This window comes from Microcebus murinus, chromosome 10 (assembly GCF_040939455.1).
Source record: "Microcebus murinus isolate Inina chromosome 10, M.murinus_Inina_mat1.0, whole genome shotgun sequence".
Taxonomy (NCBI): Eukaryota; Metazoa; Chordata; class Mammalia; order Primates; family Cheirogaleidae; genus Microcebus; species Microcebus murinus.
The window spans coordinates 57,273,738-57,289,883 of record NC_134113.1 but is presented as its reverse complement, the minus strand read 5'-3'; the positions used below and the strand labels follow the sequence as shown (position 1 = coordinate 57,289,883).

General features: G+C 40.1%; 1 protein-coding gene across 2 annotated transcripts in view; it reads right to left on the bottom strand.

The window, feature by feature from the left end:
• Positions 1–1,591: 1,591 nt before the first annotated feature.
• The window catches only part of EIF4B (eukaryotic translation initiation factor 4B), a 29,673-nt gene continuing 15,118 nt past the window's right edge, over positions 1,592–16,146 (bottom strand). Inside the window, exons 5-15 of one of the 2 annotated variants that reach the window (XM_012763250.3) lie at positions 16,092–16,146; positions 14,969–15,103; positions 10,502–10,639; positions 10,238–10,411; positions 6,897–7,125; positions 5,459–5,571; positions 3,958–4,171; positions 3,562–3,617; positions 2,901–3,006; positions 2,529–2,601; positions 1,592–2,140 (exon numbers count right to left, since the gene is read on the bottom strand). In XM_012763250.3, coding sequence (XP_012618704.1) covers positions 2,060–2,140; positions 2,529–2,601; positions 2,901–3,006; positions 3,562–3,617; positions 3,958–4,171; positions 5,459–5,571; positions 6,897–7,125; positions 10,238–10,411; positions 10,502–10,639; positions 14,969–15,103; positions 16,092–16,146 — 1,374 coding nt within the window. In that variant the 3' untranslated portion in view covers positions 1,592–2,059. The remainder of the gene's footprint in view (positions 2,141–2,528; positions 2,602–2,900; positions 3,007–3,561; positions 3,618–3,957; positions 4,172–5,458; positions 5,572–6,896; positions 7,126–10,237; positions 10,412–10,501; positions 10,640–14,968; positions 15,104–16,091) is intronic. The other variant, XM_012763257.3, reaches the window with a different exon arrangement.

Genomic DNA, 16,146 nt, shown 5'->3' with positions numbered 1-16,146 from the left:
AACTTTAAAGATCAGATTTATTTGGAGAAAACAAAAAACCCACAACCCAAAGGATGGGATTTTACATCTCAAGACATCTCCCAGGTATTAAGTCTACAGATTACAAATCATTTTCATAGAAGATATTTTTGTACAAATTTTACATGTATTCAGGAGCGGGACATAAATCAATCCCTGTTTCTGTTTTAATGAGGGTGGAGGGAGGCAAGGTTGGGGATTGGGAACACCAGCATTTTTGGATACAACTATTTGGAAGGAGAGTAGACATGAAGAGGGCAAACCCTAGCTTTTCATTATCTACAACCAATGGTTTCTTTTAAAAAAAAAAAACCCCTTTCAACCTTGGGTATCTCTTTTTAAAAGCCCACTTCCTAGCTACTAGCCAATTCATGTCAATTATGTAAAGCTAATTCACTTGGTGTACCTTTTGTCCACTTGGTAAATTACTCCTTATGGCCACTGCTGCAGCACACATAAAACCCACACCTCTGCATGGCTGGACACAGTCTAACCTAGGACTCATGGGAAAGGGGCTTGCAAACAAGAGACCAAGGTGTCATTTCTGCAGGTACTAATATTATATTGCCCATGATGGGGAAGGATACCATCTACCCAGCTGACCTCTACAAAGTTGCACATAGAAGCAGGCAAGTTTAGCTACTGTGCTGCAAGAGAAACCAGGACCGTGACCTTGTTAACAGTACTCTCCATTACCATTTATTCTCTTAAGGGAAGCTTAAAAAAACAAAACAAAACAAATCACACACACACACGCACACACACTCTAGGCCACATTATAAATCCAAGCACTGGTGTGGGATTTCAGTGGAGAGACAGAAATTTGGGGGTGGAAAACAAAACCCAATCGTGGTTATAAGAAAAGGCTCCCAATTTAACAGTCCCTATTTATCCACCTTTATTTACCACCCAAGATCATCAATTCTAGAGTATTCTAATCTGTAAAAGGGGTTAAAGCAGCAGGAGCAGGCATGGATGGAGGGAAGGAGAGTCAAAATACATCAAGGAACCCATTTGCTTGAGAAAAGCATTGATTCTTCCTTTCACAGCTCCCAGTGGCTGAGATATAAAATGCCCCAAATAGGTATGTGACTTAGAGACTGCTTTTTGGGAGGCAAGAGTACCATGAACTTAACACAATGACAAGAATCTAAATTTTTAAAGCTTCAAGGTTTCAACAGAATGTGGATATATTTGAACTTTCAAAAAGGACAGTGTTTAGAAAGGGCAAAACCAGGACACATAAGACTGGGAATTCCCAAGACCCCAAAGCGCTTCCTGCTCCAGGAAATAACCATTCATGTGTTTATTGGAGTTCACACTATTTTCCCCCTATAAGCTGGTGCAAAATGATTCATCACCTCCCAAAAGCTTCTTTTCAAACCACGATTTTCCCATTTATTTTGGTCCCAAGCAGTCCTATTCTTTAGCAGCCTGTAACTCACTCCCAACTACCCCCCTGGGGGGTAAAAAATGAAGGAATTCCCCCTAGGCTGGCCCCAATAACTCAGAATTAAATAAGAGGAGGGGCTAGCAGCCTCCTGGAGACTAAAACAATTTGAGAGGCTAAATCTACCTTTCCAAGGATGGAAAATTTATTCAGATAATGTTTGAGAATTCATATATGCCACAATAGGATAAGAATTAAAAGGTGGAAATCTCACACTCTTCCTTATACCTCCCCTACTGCCCAGATTCCAGACATCATATTACTGTCATTACATTTCTGCTAAATGGAGTCCCCCAGGCACTAATCACACAGGCAACTGCATGGTGTCATAAAAAAACGCACCACAACTTTTCCATTAAAAAAGCTGTAGTCTCTTTCTCTCTGGCTACATTGGCGATTCTCCAGTTACTTCAATACTTTAAAGGCTGCAGCAGCATGCAAAAGAATTTCATTTCATTTTTTAAAAAAAAAAGTTAAGAAAAGTTTCCAGGAGATGGTGAGTTTTATTTTTCTTGTCTGGATAGAGGTTTGATTTGCTCTCGAATGTTCCAGGGTGGAGAGAGACTAGGCGAAAGCACAAGATGTCGAGGTCTATTCGGTGTAATCCTCTCCCTCATTTTCATCTTCACCATCAACAGAGAGAGCAGCATACTTGCTTGCAGAACTGAACTTCTGTAACAGATTAGAGTAAAAAGATATCGAAGGCCTTGAATTATGACATCAAAACCCAAGAAACAGGATTCTCATACTCTGGCAAATAGGGGATGATAGTCCAGACTATACCAGCTTGCTTCCTCATTAGCATCTTCCACTGGAGAGCAGCACGGGAAAGAGGGTCAGAGGCACATGTGACCTTATTGTAGTCATATAACACCTTTACCTTGCAGAAGGGATGAGTGTGGAGAAATATGGAAATGGGAGAAAAACTAATCTAAATTTCTTTCACTATTCTGCATGAACACCAATGCCTTATTTCCAACCACTCTATATCCTCAAACGTGAAGAAGTTTGATGGCAAAAATGAGCTAAGAGAAGTTGCAAGCAAGCCTTTAACACTTACGGAGGCTGGATTTTCCTCAGGTTTCTTTGGCTCAGGTGCAGATCTGGAGTCTTGATCCTTTTTATTGTCTTTCCTGCAGAGATGGAAGCATAAAACCACATCTTTAGGAAGAGGACTCCCCAACACACATGTACATGCACATACTTTTATGGTACTGAACAAGCACCTCCAGTTGACAGTTCTTGCTATCTGGACAATGTATTATTTCTAGATTCTCAGAATTGTAACTGTCTATATTGGTTGACTTTAATTTGTTCACAATGAGAAATTGGGCAGTGCTTGGAGAACCAAGAACAACTTAATTGCAAGGCCATGCGCATCTAACACCAGAGGAAAAGATTTACGAATGACGAGAAAAGAGAATGTGCATACCTATCTGATTCTTTCCAGTGGTCTTTGTTCCCTCCATCTCCTGGACCACGGCTAGGGTTCCCAGTTTGGCCCTTTGAGACACTCATCCCATCTACTTTATTTTCATCTGCTCAGGCAATAACATAAAAACATAAAAATGTCAAAGGCAAGTAAAATAATCACTCGCTCTCCTAGATTTCCTTTAAGCTGAAGATAACTGTGCCCATATGTGCCGAAGGAAACTAAAACTCACCCCAACCCAGACTTCCTTCCGAAAGCCTTTATTCCCATGTCCTCTATATCACACAAACACAAAAAAACCAAACAAGATCCACTAAAAAGTTCCACTTTAACGTTACGCCATCATGAAAAGCTAGCTGGAAATAAGAACTATGACGCTCTGCAGTGACCTTGGCCTTGCTGATGGTGACATTTCTAATCTGGACTGAACATGTTAATTTCCTTCCGATTTTTTTTTTCTCCCCCTTTCAAAGAAATGTTCTACCGGGAAAGGGAGGGCTTCAAGCTTTCTCCAAAGAGGTCACTCCTGCCCCCTACTGGCAAGAAAAGGTAGATAATCCAAGAACCTTTAACACAAAATCAGGTGCAAGACAGACGGCAGTTCAAAATTTGATTCTGGAGGCCTTTTTATTTAGGCCCATTTTCCTTAGTATGCCCTCACCTTTCCTTGCTGGTCCTTCCTCAGACGGCTGAGTTGGAGCTGGTTTACCCCCGCCACTAGAAGGAAAACATGCAATCACACATCAGTTTTTTCAGGGAGAAAACAGGTAAAGAAATCTTTAATCATCCTTCACATACAGTAAGCTTTACAGAAAACAAAAACCTCCCACCACATAACATTATAGAACATTAAAATGCAGGAAGGACAACAATGAAAGCAATAACGTGAACATTCATGGACTCCAGAAAACTGAACAACTGGCTCTCACAAGCCAGCTCCAGCACACTGAGAACAGTGTAACTTAGAAGGCCAACATCCCACTAGGCATTTTCCACCATTATATCACAATATTTAAGGTTCTGTGGCTAACCAACTGTTGTTTCCAGGCCGACTCACCTTGTAGGGGATTGCTGCTCTGTGTCTGAGCTCTGAGATCGAGCAGGAGGGTTAGAACTTCGCTTCACCCAAGCATTCTCCTTTGGTGGAGGGGCTGGCATTACCTTTAGGGGCTGATCAGGTTTGGAAGGCTTAGAAGTTGGAGAGTGACAGTCTTCCTCCTTATTAAGTGTTTCATTTTCTAGAGACTTCTCACTCTCTCTCCTTCGCACATCTGTGAAGCCAGAGTGGAAAGATCAAATTATTGGGTGGCGGGGGAGGGGTTGGGGAGTTGGAAAGGCTTATAATACATCATTTACCAAGATTTCAACAGAGTGAAAAATGGTCCACCATCCAAATTTACTGCTTTCCATCATTTATTCTTAAATGAAGACCCTTATTTGGCTCCCAATAGATGAAATAATTATCCCTAACCTAGTGGTTTCTAAATGTCATCTTGAAAACAATGTTTTACTGATCCCACAGAAATAGGGATAATAATTGTGTATGCATCTTAAAGAATAGCCAGCCATCTGACCTTTTTAGGCATGAGTGTCTTTTAATGGAAGATTATAGCCTTTTTACATTTTCTACGTTAAAATCTTCTGACCTGGAGAATGGTATGTATATGCATGTATGAAGGGGCCCTATAATGAAAACCCCAAACTCCAGTAACCACTGCTCAACTCTAACTTAGAAGAGAAGCTCAACACACACACAGAGGCAGTGATACAACATTTATGAAAAATAAAACACATATTTTTTTAAAAAAGCAATTAAATGTCTCCTTGAAACTAGAAGCCTGTTTTGTCATATTCTTTCTACATTTTAAGTGCAGGCTCTACAGAAATAGGTACACAAATGAAATGAACAATATTATACTTCCACCTAGCCACAAAAAGGGGCATTACAAGCTGTTACTAAGAGACTACTCTAGCATGAATTAATTTCCAAAAAACTCCTACAACACTTGGATGAATTTCCAAATCACTTCAGCCCTGAGCCGTGCTTTGAAATGCTCAAGCACAAATCAATTTAGAGGTGGGAGGAAAGACCTTAAAAAACCACAGTAAGGGAAGGGAGGTGTTATAACTAAATCACTTAGGTTCCGAAAACACTACAAGTGCTTATGATCAACCATTAATCAGTAAGAATTAAGACCCAAATAACATAGCTTGAGAACACTGCTCTGGTTATAATAATATACAACATCAAAACTGGCTGGTCCTGCCTCACACAGAACATCAAGCCTAGGACTATGCTGAATAAACAAAGCTCTAAGATGGCAAGAGATAAAATGAAGGGACAAATCTAATGGTCAAGTATACTATTTAGTGGCAGATTATTAAAAATGTCATCTAAGCCTGTTCTGGTGCCCATTGGTCTTTTGGAGAAGATGTGCAACACCAATCAGTCCATGCTAACCCAAATAAAGAGTTTATGACTGAATATAATACTGCAAAGTTTGTGAACAATTTGGTTAGGGACAATTTATGGAAAACAGCAATAACATGATACCCACCCTGGTCTGACTTACTTCTGCCAGATGTGGCTGAGGTCCCAGTCTGTGATGATTCACTTCCTGTCCTCGACCGTTCCCGTTCCTGAGTTTCTTCACTTCGCCAGCTTGGGTGTCTGTACAAAAGAGATTAAACAACATACATTATGTCTGGCTCGGTGAAGGACACCTTGGACCCATGCTAACCTCTCAGGAACCATCACTTATTAACATGTTAGCATGCTTAATTTTATCTATGTGTGTGTGTATGTTTATCTTTTCCTTAAACTATTTGAAAGCTGCAACTAAAACACACTTTGGCTAGGAATACTTCACCAAGAATCAGCTAATATGGTTAAGAACATTCTCCTACATAGTCTACAATATCATCCCCTCTTACTATTAACACTGTATTTCTAGGCTGGGTGCGGTGGCTCACGCCTGTAATCCTAGTACTCTGTGAGGCAGAGGCAGGTGGACTGCTCAAGGTCAAGAGTTCGAAACTAGTCTGAGCAAGAGCGAGACTCCTCCTCTACTATAAATAGAAAGAAATCAATTGGGCAACTAACATATACAGAAAAAATTAGCCAGGCATGGTGGCACATGCCTGTAGTCCCAGCTACTCGGGAGGCTGAGGCAGAAGGATCGCTTGAGCCCAGGAGTTTTGAGTTTGCTGTGAGCTAGGGTGACTCCACGATACTCACTCTAGCCTGGGCAACAAAGTGAGACTCCGTCTCAAAAAAACAAAAAAAAAAAAACAAAAAAACACAATTCTACAAGCCATTCATAACTAGGCAGTTTTTCTTTTCTTTTCTTTTTTTTTTTTTTGAGACAGAGTCTCACTTTGTTGCTCAGGCTAGAGTGAGTGCCATGGCGTCACCCTAGCTCACAGCAACCTCAAACTCCTGGGCTCAAGCGATCCTGCTGCCTCAGCCTCCCAAGCAGCTGGGACTACAGGCATGTGCCACCATGCCCGGCTAATTTTTTTCTCTATATATTAGTTGGCCAATTAATTTCTTTCTATTTATAGTAGAGACAGGGTCTTGCTCTTGCTCAGGCTGGTTTTGAACTCCTGACCTCAAGCAATCCGCCGGCTTCGGCCTCCCAGAGTGCTAGGATTATAGGCGTGAGCCACTATGCCCGGCCTAGGCAGTTTTTCAAAACGATTATTATAGGCAGTCTCTACCATATTATATACAATGCCAGCTTTTCATGGTAAGTACTTTGTAATGGACATTGTGTAAAACTGTCCCATACACTGTAGATTGCCTAATACTCCCAGACCACTAAATGCTAATCAGTGACAACCAATAGCAACCGCACAAATTTCCAAAATGCCCACGGGGATATAATGCCCCTAGCCCCTATTAAGAACCACTGACTACCTGGGAACTGTCTTGGGGGTAAAAAAAAGAACCACTGGATTCACAGATAGGAAATACATCAATGAAGACAACTGTACCTCTCCCTCGGCCGTCGTTCTAGTTTTGGCTCATCCAGCTGACGTTGCAATTTCTCCTGTTCCTTTTGTAGTCGTTCTTCTACTTCTCTTTCTCTAGCAGCTGTGTCGACAGGCTTTGCCCCTCCAAAGATAGAAGCCGCTCGACTGGACTGGGAGGTGCTAGCAGAGGAATCATCTTCCTTAGGAGTACTCCGAGGCTTTAGATTCAGTTTGGGTCTTTGGGGGGGACCTAAGTTAAATGAAACTCTAAGTAATAGTCCTCCAAATCATTAGAAGCTGATGGCTGAGAGCCAGATTCCCAGACATAGGAAATGCTGTATGGGATTTAGGTTAGTGGCCTAGCCAATCCAGCAGAGAAGGTAGATGGGAGATCATTAGAGAATGGGTAGCTTAAATAAACAAATCCAATTACTCTTTCCTCTACCACATCCACAATGCAGTACCAGACCATGGCAAAGACCAAATATAGTAAAAATTTAAATGGTAAATTAATCATTTATTATGATTATTTTTACCTGGGAAGAAATTTTCGACCATGATTAAACTATTGGACGAAAGTATCTTGTTCAAAAATCTGGTCTGGTAGATAGGTGTCTTCAGTAGGTTAAGAAGAGGTTGTAACAATATGATAGGGAAGATTCTAGTTCTTATATTCTTGTCTCTGTATATAATATAAATTTGACATGTGATTCATAGGGCAAAGCATGCAACACTGAACATATGAATATAAATTCTAAGGGAGTCTGATCTCTTCCTTGATCCAAATTGTCAGAACACTTTCAATAAAAGCCTAAGTGTTTTAAGGAAATTATAATTCTGAAAATCGTTGCTTATACTAAATATTTTAGACATACAGAAGATATAGTGAATACAAAGAAAGCCCATGGGTACAACCACCTGGCTTAAGTAATGTTACCCTACAAAAGAGCTAATGCCTCCTGATGACATGCCCAGCTGTGCTGTTCTCTCACAAAAACTAGATGTGCACTGTTTATCATGACCACACGTGACAACTTTCATTACAACTGTATATATCTGCAAAGAGGGTATTGCTTAGCAAGATCTACATTTTCTATAATGGCTTTAAGCTGATATTTTATAGCTTCTGAGACTACTCCCAGCTCAACCTCCTGAGTAGCTAGGAATATAGGCACACACACTGCACTTGGCTAACATTTTTAATCTGTGTAACTTTGTGAAGGGCCCACTATCTTCACTTTTATAAGATAAAACTGGGATTCAGAAAGAGCAGTTCTCTTAAGATATATAGCTAACACTGGGTGGACCAGAAAATGAAATCTGTATTACCAGAAATCTGGATTACTGAAGCAACTCTACTGGGAGCACTACAGTACACGTGTCTCCATCTTCTTTAATAATGTCCACTTAAATACCTAGCCAATAATTTTACCAAGGAGCTATATGCTAGATACTGTGCTAAGCCAGAAATAAGATGGTTTCTCCCTGCCTATAAGGAACCAAATTTAGTGGGAGAACTAGAGTAAAAAAAAGAATACAGTATGCTAAGTCCTACAAAATAGATTTATCCATATGAAAGATACAAGACTATGACTGTGTTTGGGGAAGCCTGCAAAGTGGTAACAATTGGACAATCTTGAATACTGAGCATGCATCCCACAGGTAGATGCAGAAGGGATGGGAGATAATGCTAAAGAAGTAAACTGCAGGGGAACAGTGAAGGCCCCTGCATATCAGAAGTATAGACACAGGGTTATCTTTCAGGCCATGGGGAGACTAGAAAGCTCTAAAGGAGGAGAATAGTCCAATTAGATTTTGTTCCAGAAAGACAAATAGGACTACTGTGAAGAATGAAGTGAGACAGGAAAATCTGTTAGGAGGCAATTGCCAGTAATATGAGTACAGCAAAGAGGCCTCAACAAAGGCAGCAGCAGTGACTCAGAACAAGGGGGGGGGGGGCAGATCTTACAGAGAGTTGGTGGTTAAGATGAATAGGAGAAAAAATAAGGTGTACAGCTATTGGGGAAGGTAAGGAACGGTGTGAGAGGAAAAGGTCAGAAGTCAAGGAGGACTTGAGGCCCACACTGAGCCTCCACTTTTCCCACTTGTAAAGTGGAGATGATAACTTTACTATACCACATAGAATTCTAATGATTAAACCAGCTTACTACTGGTACAGAGTAAATGCAAAATGTTAGTTATTAGTTTTAGGATTCTTGAGAAAACAGATAATAATTTAAGTACAATTTCCATACAATGCTGACGAATTCTGTCACCTCATTGTGTTTTACTAGCTGTCCAGGTCTATCTTCTCTTCTAAGAAATTATGGGAAATGATGGATATAAAATCCTTGGCACAAAATTCAAGACTAATACAGGCATGTTAAATAAAAGAAAAAGAATTATGGGCCAGATAGCTTAACCTTTTTAACGACATCAGAAAATTTAGAACACAAATGGTAGTCATTTATTAGTAATTTCTTTCTTTTTTTTTTTTTTTTTGAGACAGAGTCTCACTTTGTTGCCCAGGCTAGAGTGAGTGCCGTGGCATCAGCCTAGCTCACAGCAACCTCAAACTCCTGGGCTCGAGTGATCCTTCTGCCTCAGCCTCCCGGGTAGCTGGGACTACAGGCATGCGCCACCATGCCCAGCTAATTTTATATATATATATGTTAGTTGGCCAATTAATTTCTTTCTATTTATAGTAGAGACGGGGTCTCGCTCTTGCTCAGGCTGGTTTTGAACTCCTGACCTTGAGCAATCCGCCCGCCTCGGCCTCCCAAGAGCTAGGATTACAGGCGTGAGCCACAGCGCCCGGCCTATTAGTAATTTCTTATAGGTCAGATCTGTAACAGTACATGTTTCATATGTTCTAGTATTAGAGGCATAGTTTTAGAACAGATAAACTGAAAGCTCACAATTAATGAACCAATTATTGTGGTATAAGGGCACTAAAATCAGCAACACTTGGTCTTTAACCCCATAGTACCAATTACTGGCCATGAAACTGTGTTTAATCTGAGTTCACTTCCTTAACTTGAAAAACGGGGCTAACATCACTTATTTTACATGTAATTTATTCAATGATATCATGCCATAAGACTGGCAAATTTTTCTCCCATTTCTACTGTTGATTCAATAAATTTCAACTTAAAAATCTACACGCTAGCATATAAGATGAAAAGAACTAGACTTTGATTTATTTCTAGTAAAGACTCTCAGCCAATGCCCTTTCGACTATACTCTGCGGCTGCTTTACAATGTGAAAATTGTGCCCACTTCAGGGGTTTGAAACAAAACTGCAAATTTTCCATAGTTTTCCCAGTGTCTGCTCCATTAATTAAGCAAAAGAAAAGGATTACCTCTATCATCACGTCTATAATCATCCCGAGAGTAATCATCTCTGGAGCTCCATGATCTGTCATCCCGTCTGTCGTATCGGTCTTCATATCGGTCCCCGCCTCCTCTGTAGTCATCATCTCTGCGGTACCCACTACCAAATGCTCTTCTGCCACTGCCTATCCTGGAATCATAGCCTATAAACATACCCCCAATTGCAATCACCACACTGAATGGAAAAAAAGGAGTTCTTTAAAGAAAGCAACTTAATCGTCTTTTATAATTACCTCTATCGTAGTCTCTGCTACCTCGGTCATCATAGCGATCCCGGCTCCCATATCGATCCATGTCCCGGCGTGGGCCATCACGATACCCATCCCGATACCCATCACGATACCGATCTGAATCATAACGATCTCGATACTCTAGAGAAAAAAGACACAGGTAACATCACTCTCTTTTCTTTGACACCATTAATAGAAAGAAACATGGTAACCCATTAGATCAATTTGGTATCAGGAGTTCCTATTCACTACTATCTCAGTTTTTTATATAAATGAATCATTTTTTCCCAAGTGGAATTATTTATGTTGAGTTACTTATTTTTCACTATTTATCTGATTTCTTTAAAAAAATTCCCTGGTGAAATAAATGCTGCTGGGCTAGCAATCTTGGGAGGAATATATAATCTCTATATATTCCATAATGAATTTCCAGAAGGATAACAATTTAAGTATCAAAAATATCAAAAAATGTGAGCAGAAAACACTATGAAAGACTGGGCACGGTGGCTGATGCCTGTAATCCTAGCTCTCTGGAGGCCAAGGCGGGTGGATGGCTCAAGGTCAGGAGTTCGAAACCAGCCTGAGCAAGAGCGAGACCCCGTCTCTACTATAAATAGAAAGAAATTAATTGGCCAAATACATAGAAAAGATTAGCCGGGCATGGTGGCGCATGCCTGTAGTCCCAGCTACTTGGGAGGCTGAGGCAGGAGGATTGCCTGAGCCCAGGAGTTTGAGGTTGCTGTGAGCTAGGGTGACTCCACGGCACTAACTCTAGCCTGGGCAACAAAGTGAGACTCTGTCTCAAAAAAAACAAAACAAAACAAAACAAAAAAAGCCCACAAACCACTTATGAATATAGTTGGAATCTTCTGTGCTTGATACCAAAGAACTAAAGACCACTTTAAAAAGTCTAGTATGGGAAAATATATGTACCACCAATCTGAAAGGCAAACAAAATGGGAAAAATATATGCAATGTATGACTAAGGGTTAATTAACTGTTGCTTAAGTAAAAGAAACTAAAACTAATAGGACATCATTTTTTATCACCAAAAGGGCAAAGATTAAAATAAATGATAACATCTAGTGTTGGCAAAGCTTAGGGGCATAAGTCAATCCCTGTACTGCTGATCAGAGTTTAAAAATAGTACAAACACTCTGAAAAGTTATATTAGAACTATACATTAAAAGGTTTAAAGTCGGCCAGGCATGGTGGCTCACTCCTATAATTCTAGCACTTTGGGAGGTTGAGGCAGGAAAAGCGCTTGAGCCCAGGAGTTTGAGGTTGTAGTGAGCTATGATGATGCCACTGCACTCTAGAGCTGGGGCAACAAAGTGAGACTCTGTCTCAAAAAAAAAAAGTTTAAAATCATGTATACCCTCTGGGCCAACAACTTAATTTCTAGGAATTTATCCTAAGGCAATAACTGGACCGATGATAAAGACAAATGCACAAGGACATTCACTGCAACGTTTATGTTACAAATTGTATTTTACACACACAAGTGCATATTGGAGACCCCCTAAATACCAGAAATTTGTATAAGGAAAAGGAATGGCTCAGGTGGCAACTTGAGAATAGTGAATTCATTTATAAAAGGTGTAGCTGCTATTTAGCTCCAGCTGACTGTTGCTAGGATCTTCCAATTTTCTAAGAGAAGTTGGAAATCCAAACTTTTACTCAATTTCTAAATATGAACCAATTTAAAAAACCTACAAATGTTTTGAGGGCTAATTACGTGTGCAGGCCAAACCGATCTTCTGTTTGTGACTGCTGCCTTTTAAACAATGATTTCATTTTGGAAACCGTATGTATCATTTTTTCTGTGACCAGACATAACATTCCCTGGCATTTTAAACTTTATATAAATTAAAAGACATGCTAATATCAGTAAAATCATTATATACAGGAAATAATCTAAAACAGAACACAAAACCCAAAAATCAGCCATGTGTTTATTATTTTGAAATGTGTTTTTAATTTCTGGAAAGGCAGATGAACTCTGTACTTATTAAAATCATAGTAAGTACTCCCTGAAAAAACACAGATTTATAGTGAGAAAAAGAAGCACAATGGTATGCTATTACTGAAATTTTACAGTAATATTTAGTATAATATCCCCCCGCCCCAAGATTTCTTTTTTTGGCCTATTGCCTGGGATAGGAGTCTCTGACCTCTTGGCATAATCTGGGATCTTTAACTCAAGTTAACTAAGTTGATTTGGGGCAGCTTTGGATAACAACAGCACACTCACTCTTTCTTGTTATCCATCCTGCTTGCTCTAAATTCAAGGTTTCAGGTGAGAAAATAGTCATGTCCCTTGACTCAAAACAGGACCCTTGCTTGGTCTGATTGTCTGCTTTTTCTTTCAAGAGCCATTTCTTCCTGTTAACAATAGAATCTCTTGCATAAATGCTGAAGTACCTCAGGTAGTTCTTCAAGCCAAGGCTTTGTTAGATCACAAAGACACAAAAAGTCAGATATAAACTTGCCGATTTATTCTTTCTGACTTGTGCCCCATTCTTTCTTCCTTCTACATCTCATTAGGTTAGGGACTCTCCTCTAATAGGAATTATATCTCTTACTGCTTGCTTCCCCACTTATATTTGGTATGGAACTCCCTAGGTATTTCACAGAATTAAAATGCTTATGAACTTAAGTTGTACTTTCCATTTCTTTTTACTTGAACATTTCAAACATACCGAAAAATAAAGCAATTATAGCAAACTTATGAACCCATTACTTAGGTTTAGTGGATGTCAGTATTTTGCCATGTTTATTTCAGTTTTGGTTTTTTTTTTTTTTTTTTTTTTTTTGAGACAGAGTCTCACTTTGTTGCCCAGGCTAGAGTGAGTGCCATGGCGTCAGCCTAGCTCACAGCAACCTCAATCTCCTGGGCTCAAGCGATCCTCCTGCCTCAGCCTCCCGAGCAGCTGGGACTACAGGCATGCGCCACCATGCCCGGCTAATTTTTTCTATATATATATTAGTTGGCCAATTAATTTCTTTCTATTTATAGTAGAGACGGGGTCTCGCTCTTGCTCAGGCTGGTTTCGAACTTCTGACCTTGAGCAATCCACCGGCCTCGGCCTCCCAGAGTGCTAGGATTACAGGCGTGAGCCACCGCGCCCGGCCTATTTCAGTTTTTTATTTAAAGGAAGTATGTTACAGATGTAAAAGGATTCTCCCAACCTCCTCCTATAATCATGAGGGTTGGTTACATCACCATGCATGTATCTTAAAAATTTTACAACTTATACATTAACATTATTCTTTTCTAATTTTTATACACATTTGTCTTTCACCCTTAACATAACAGGTTTTGAATTTTATCCTTGCTGTTACATGTATGTTATGCTATAAAGAATTGCATTATATAGACAAACCACTACTTAACTCATTTACTCAACAGTAGGTTCTTTCCATTTTAAAAAACATTACAGTGTTGTCTTTTTTCATGTATTTTAATAAAGTTGCATAATTTTCCTCATAAAGGTTTTACAAACCTTTTGTTATATTTAGGTGATGTTTATAAAAGTTGTAATTAATTCATTTCTACTCCTATCTCATGACATTCCCATTTTCCATCTATCCCCACCTATACTGTATTTTATTTATTCAGTCTCTTTCCTCATTGTAATGTATACTCGATGAGGACAGGGTTTTTTGTCTATTTTTGTTCACTGCTACATCATGAGCCCAGATGGTGTCTTGCACATTGTAGACACTTAGTATTTATTTTTTTGAGGCAGGGTCTCGTTCTGTTGCCCTGGCTAGAGTACAGTTGTGTCATCATAGCTCACTGCAACCTGAAAACTCCAAGGCTCAAGTGATCCTCCTGCCTCAGCTTCCTGAGTAGCTGGGACTACAGGTGCCTAGAACTATACCCAGCTAATTTTTCCTCCCATTTTTTGTAGAGACAAGTCTTGCTCTTGCTCTTGCCCAGGCTGGTCTCAAACTCCTGGCCTCAAGCTATCCTCTTGTGTTGGCCTCCCAAAGTAGTTGGACCACAGGCCTGAGCCACCATGCCTGGCCTGTTGTATTTCTTTATAAACAATTGTCTCCAGGCTGGGTGTGGTGGCTCATGCCTATAATCCTAGCTACTCTGGAGGCTGAGGCAGAAGAATCACTTGAGCCCAGGATTTCTAGGTTGCTGTGAGGTAGGCTGACACCATGTCACTCTACTCAGGGCAGCGGAATAAGACTGTCTCAAAAACAAACAAAAAAACCCCATTGTCTCCCAAAAAAGGGGAGAGAAATGTCTGTCCTTTTAATTCTTTGGTCAGTTTTTTTTAAATCAAGAATTTACCAAATTCTTTTTCTCCATCTATCAAATCTTTTGGATATTTTCTACATATACTACTTTCTCCCCTTCTGTCTGTTAATGTGACCATCTATATGATACATCTGTCCTATTACTAAATAACCCCCAGAGCACCAAAGAAACTATCTTCATAAAAACAAACTTACTGTCTCCAAAGCTATCATCACCTCTTCTAGGCGGGTAGTCATCAAAGGTGTCTGTGGTAGGACGGGCTCTCCAGTCTGTATCTGTTTTGTCAGACTCCCGGTTTCTATCCCGGCCAAAAGAACGATCATCCCTGTCTAGAGTTGTATTAAAACAAAAAAAAAAATGTTAGCTCATAAAAACTTTGACCAATATTTCTCAAACACATAGAAATCCCCCTTCATTTTAATCATATTCTTTCTTATAGCACATTGTTGTTACAGAGTTGCCCACCCCCCGTAAAGAACCCTCTATAACCCAACCAGTTGATTCTTTTCCTCACATTTATTTCTATTAGTTTAATGCTTAGCTCATATTCTGTATAGGCCAAGAGTACCTGAAATATAAATGAACTAGGTCTCTCTTGCGCCTAATGTGCTGCTAGGTAGTTAATATATTTATTATATATTTAATATCTGGATTGATCAGGGCTTTTCAATCTCACACTGCTAACATTTTGGGCTGGATAATTGTTGTGGGTAGCGGGCGGGGCTGGTCCTACCCACTTAGGATTAACTCCTGCACTCTACTGATCAGATGTCAGTAGTACTCCCTCTTAGCTGTGACAACTCAAAATGTTTGCAAAAACTGCCAAAACTCCCGTGAGGCAAAACTGGTTGAGAACTGTCAACTCTAAATTCAGGTGGGCCCACCACCACCTCTATTATAAAAATTTCTGGGAAAGAACACCTCTGTTTTCTAATCCTAGGATCACTACCAAACAAATTTCTACCAATTTTCCTTTTTTTTTTTTTGAGACAGAGTCTCACTTTGTTGCCCAGGCTAGAGTGAGTGCCATGGCATCAGCCTAGCTCATAGCAACCTCAGCCTCCTGGGCTCAAGCAATCCTCCTGCCTCAGCCTCCCAGTAGCTGGGACTACAGGCATGCGCCACCATGCCCGGTTAATTTTTTCTATATATTTTCAGTTGGCCAATTAATTTCTATTTATAGTAGAGACGGAGTCTCACTCTTGCTCAGGCTGGTCTCAAACTCTTGACCTTGAGCAATCTGCCTGCCTCGGCCTCCCAGAGTGCTAGGATTACAGGCGTGAGCCTCCGCGCCTGGCCCTCTACCAGTTTTCTTACCTTTATCCTGAGCTTGATCAGCAACATCCACTCGAATTCTCCTGTTACCTAGAGA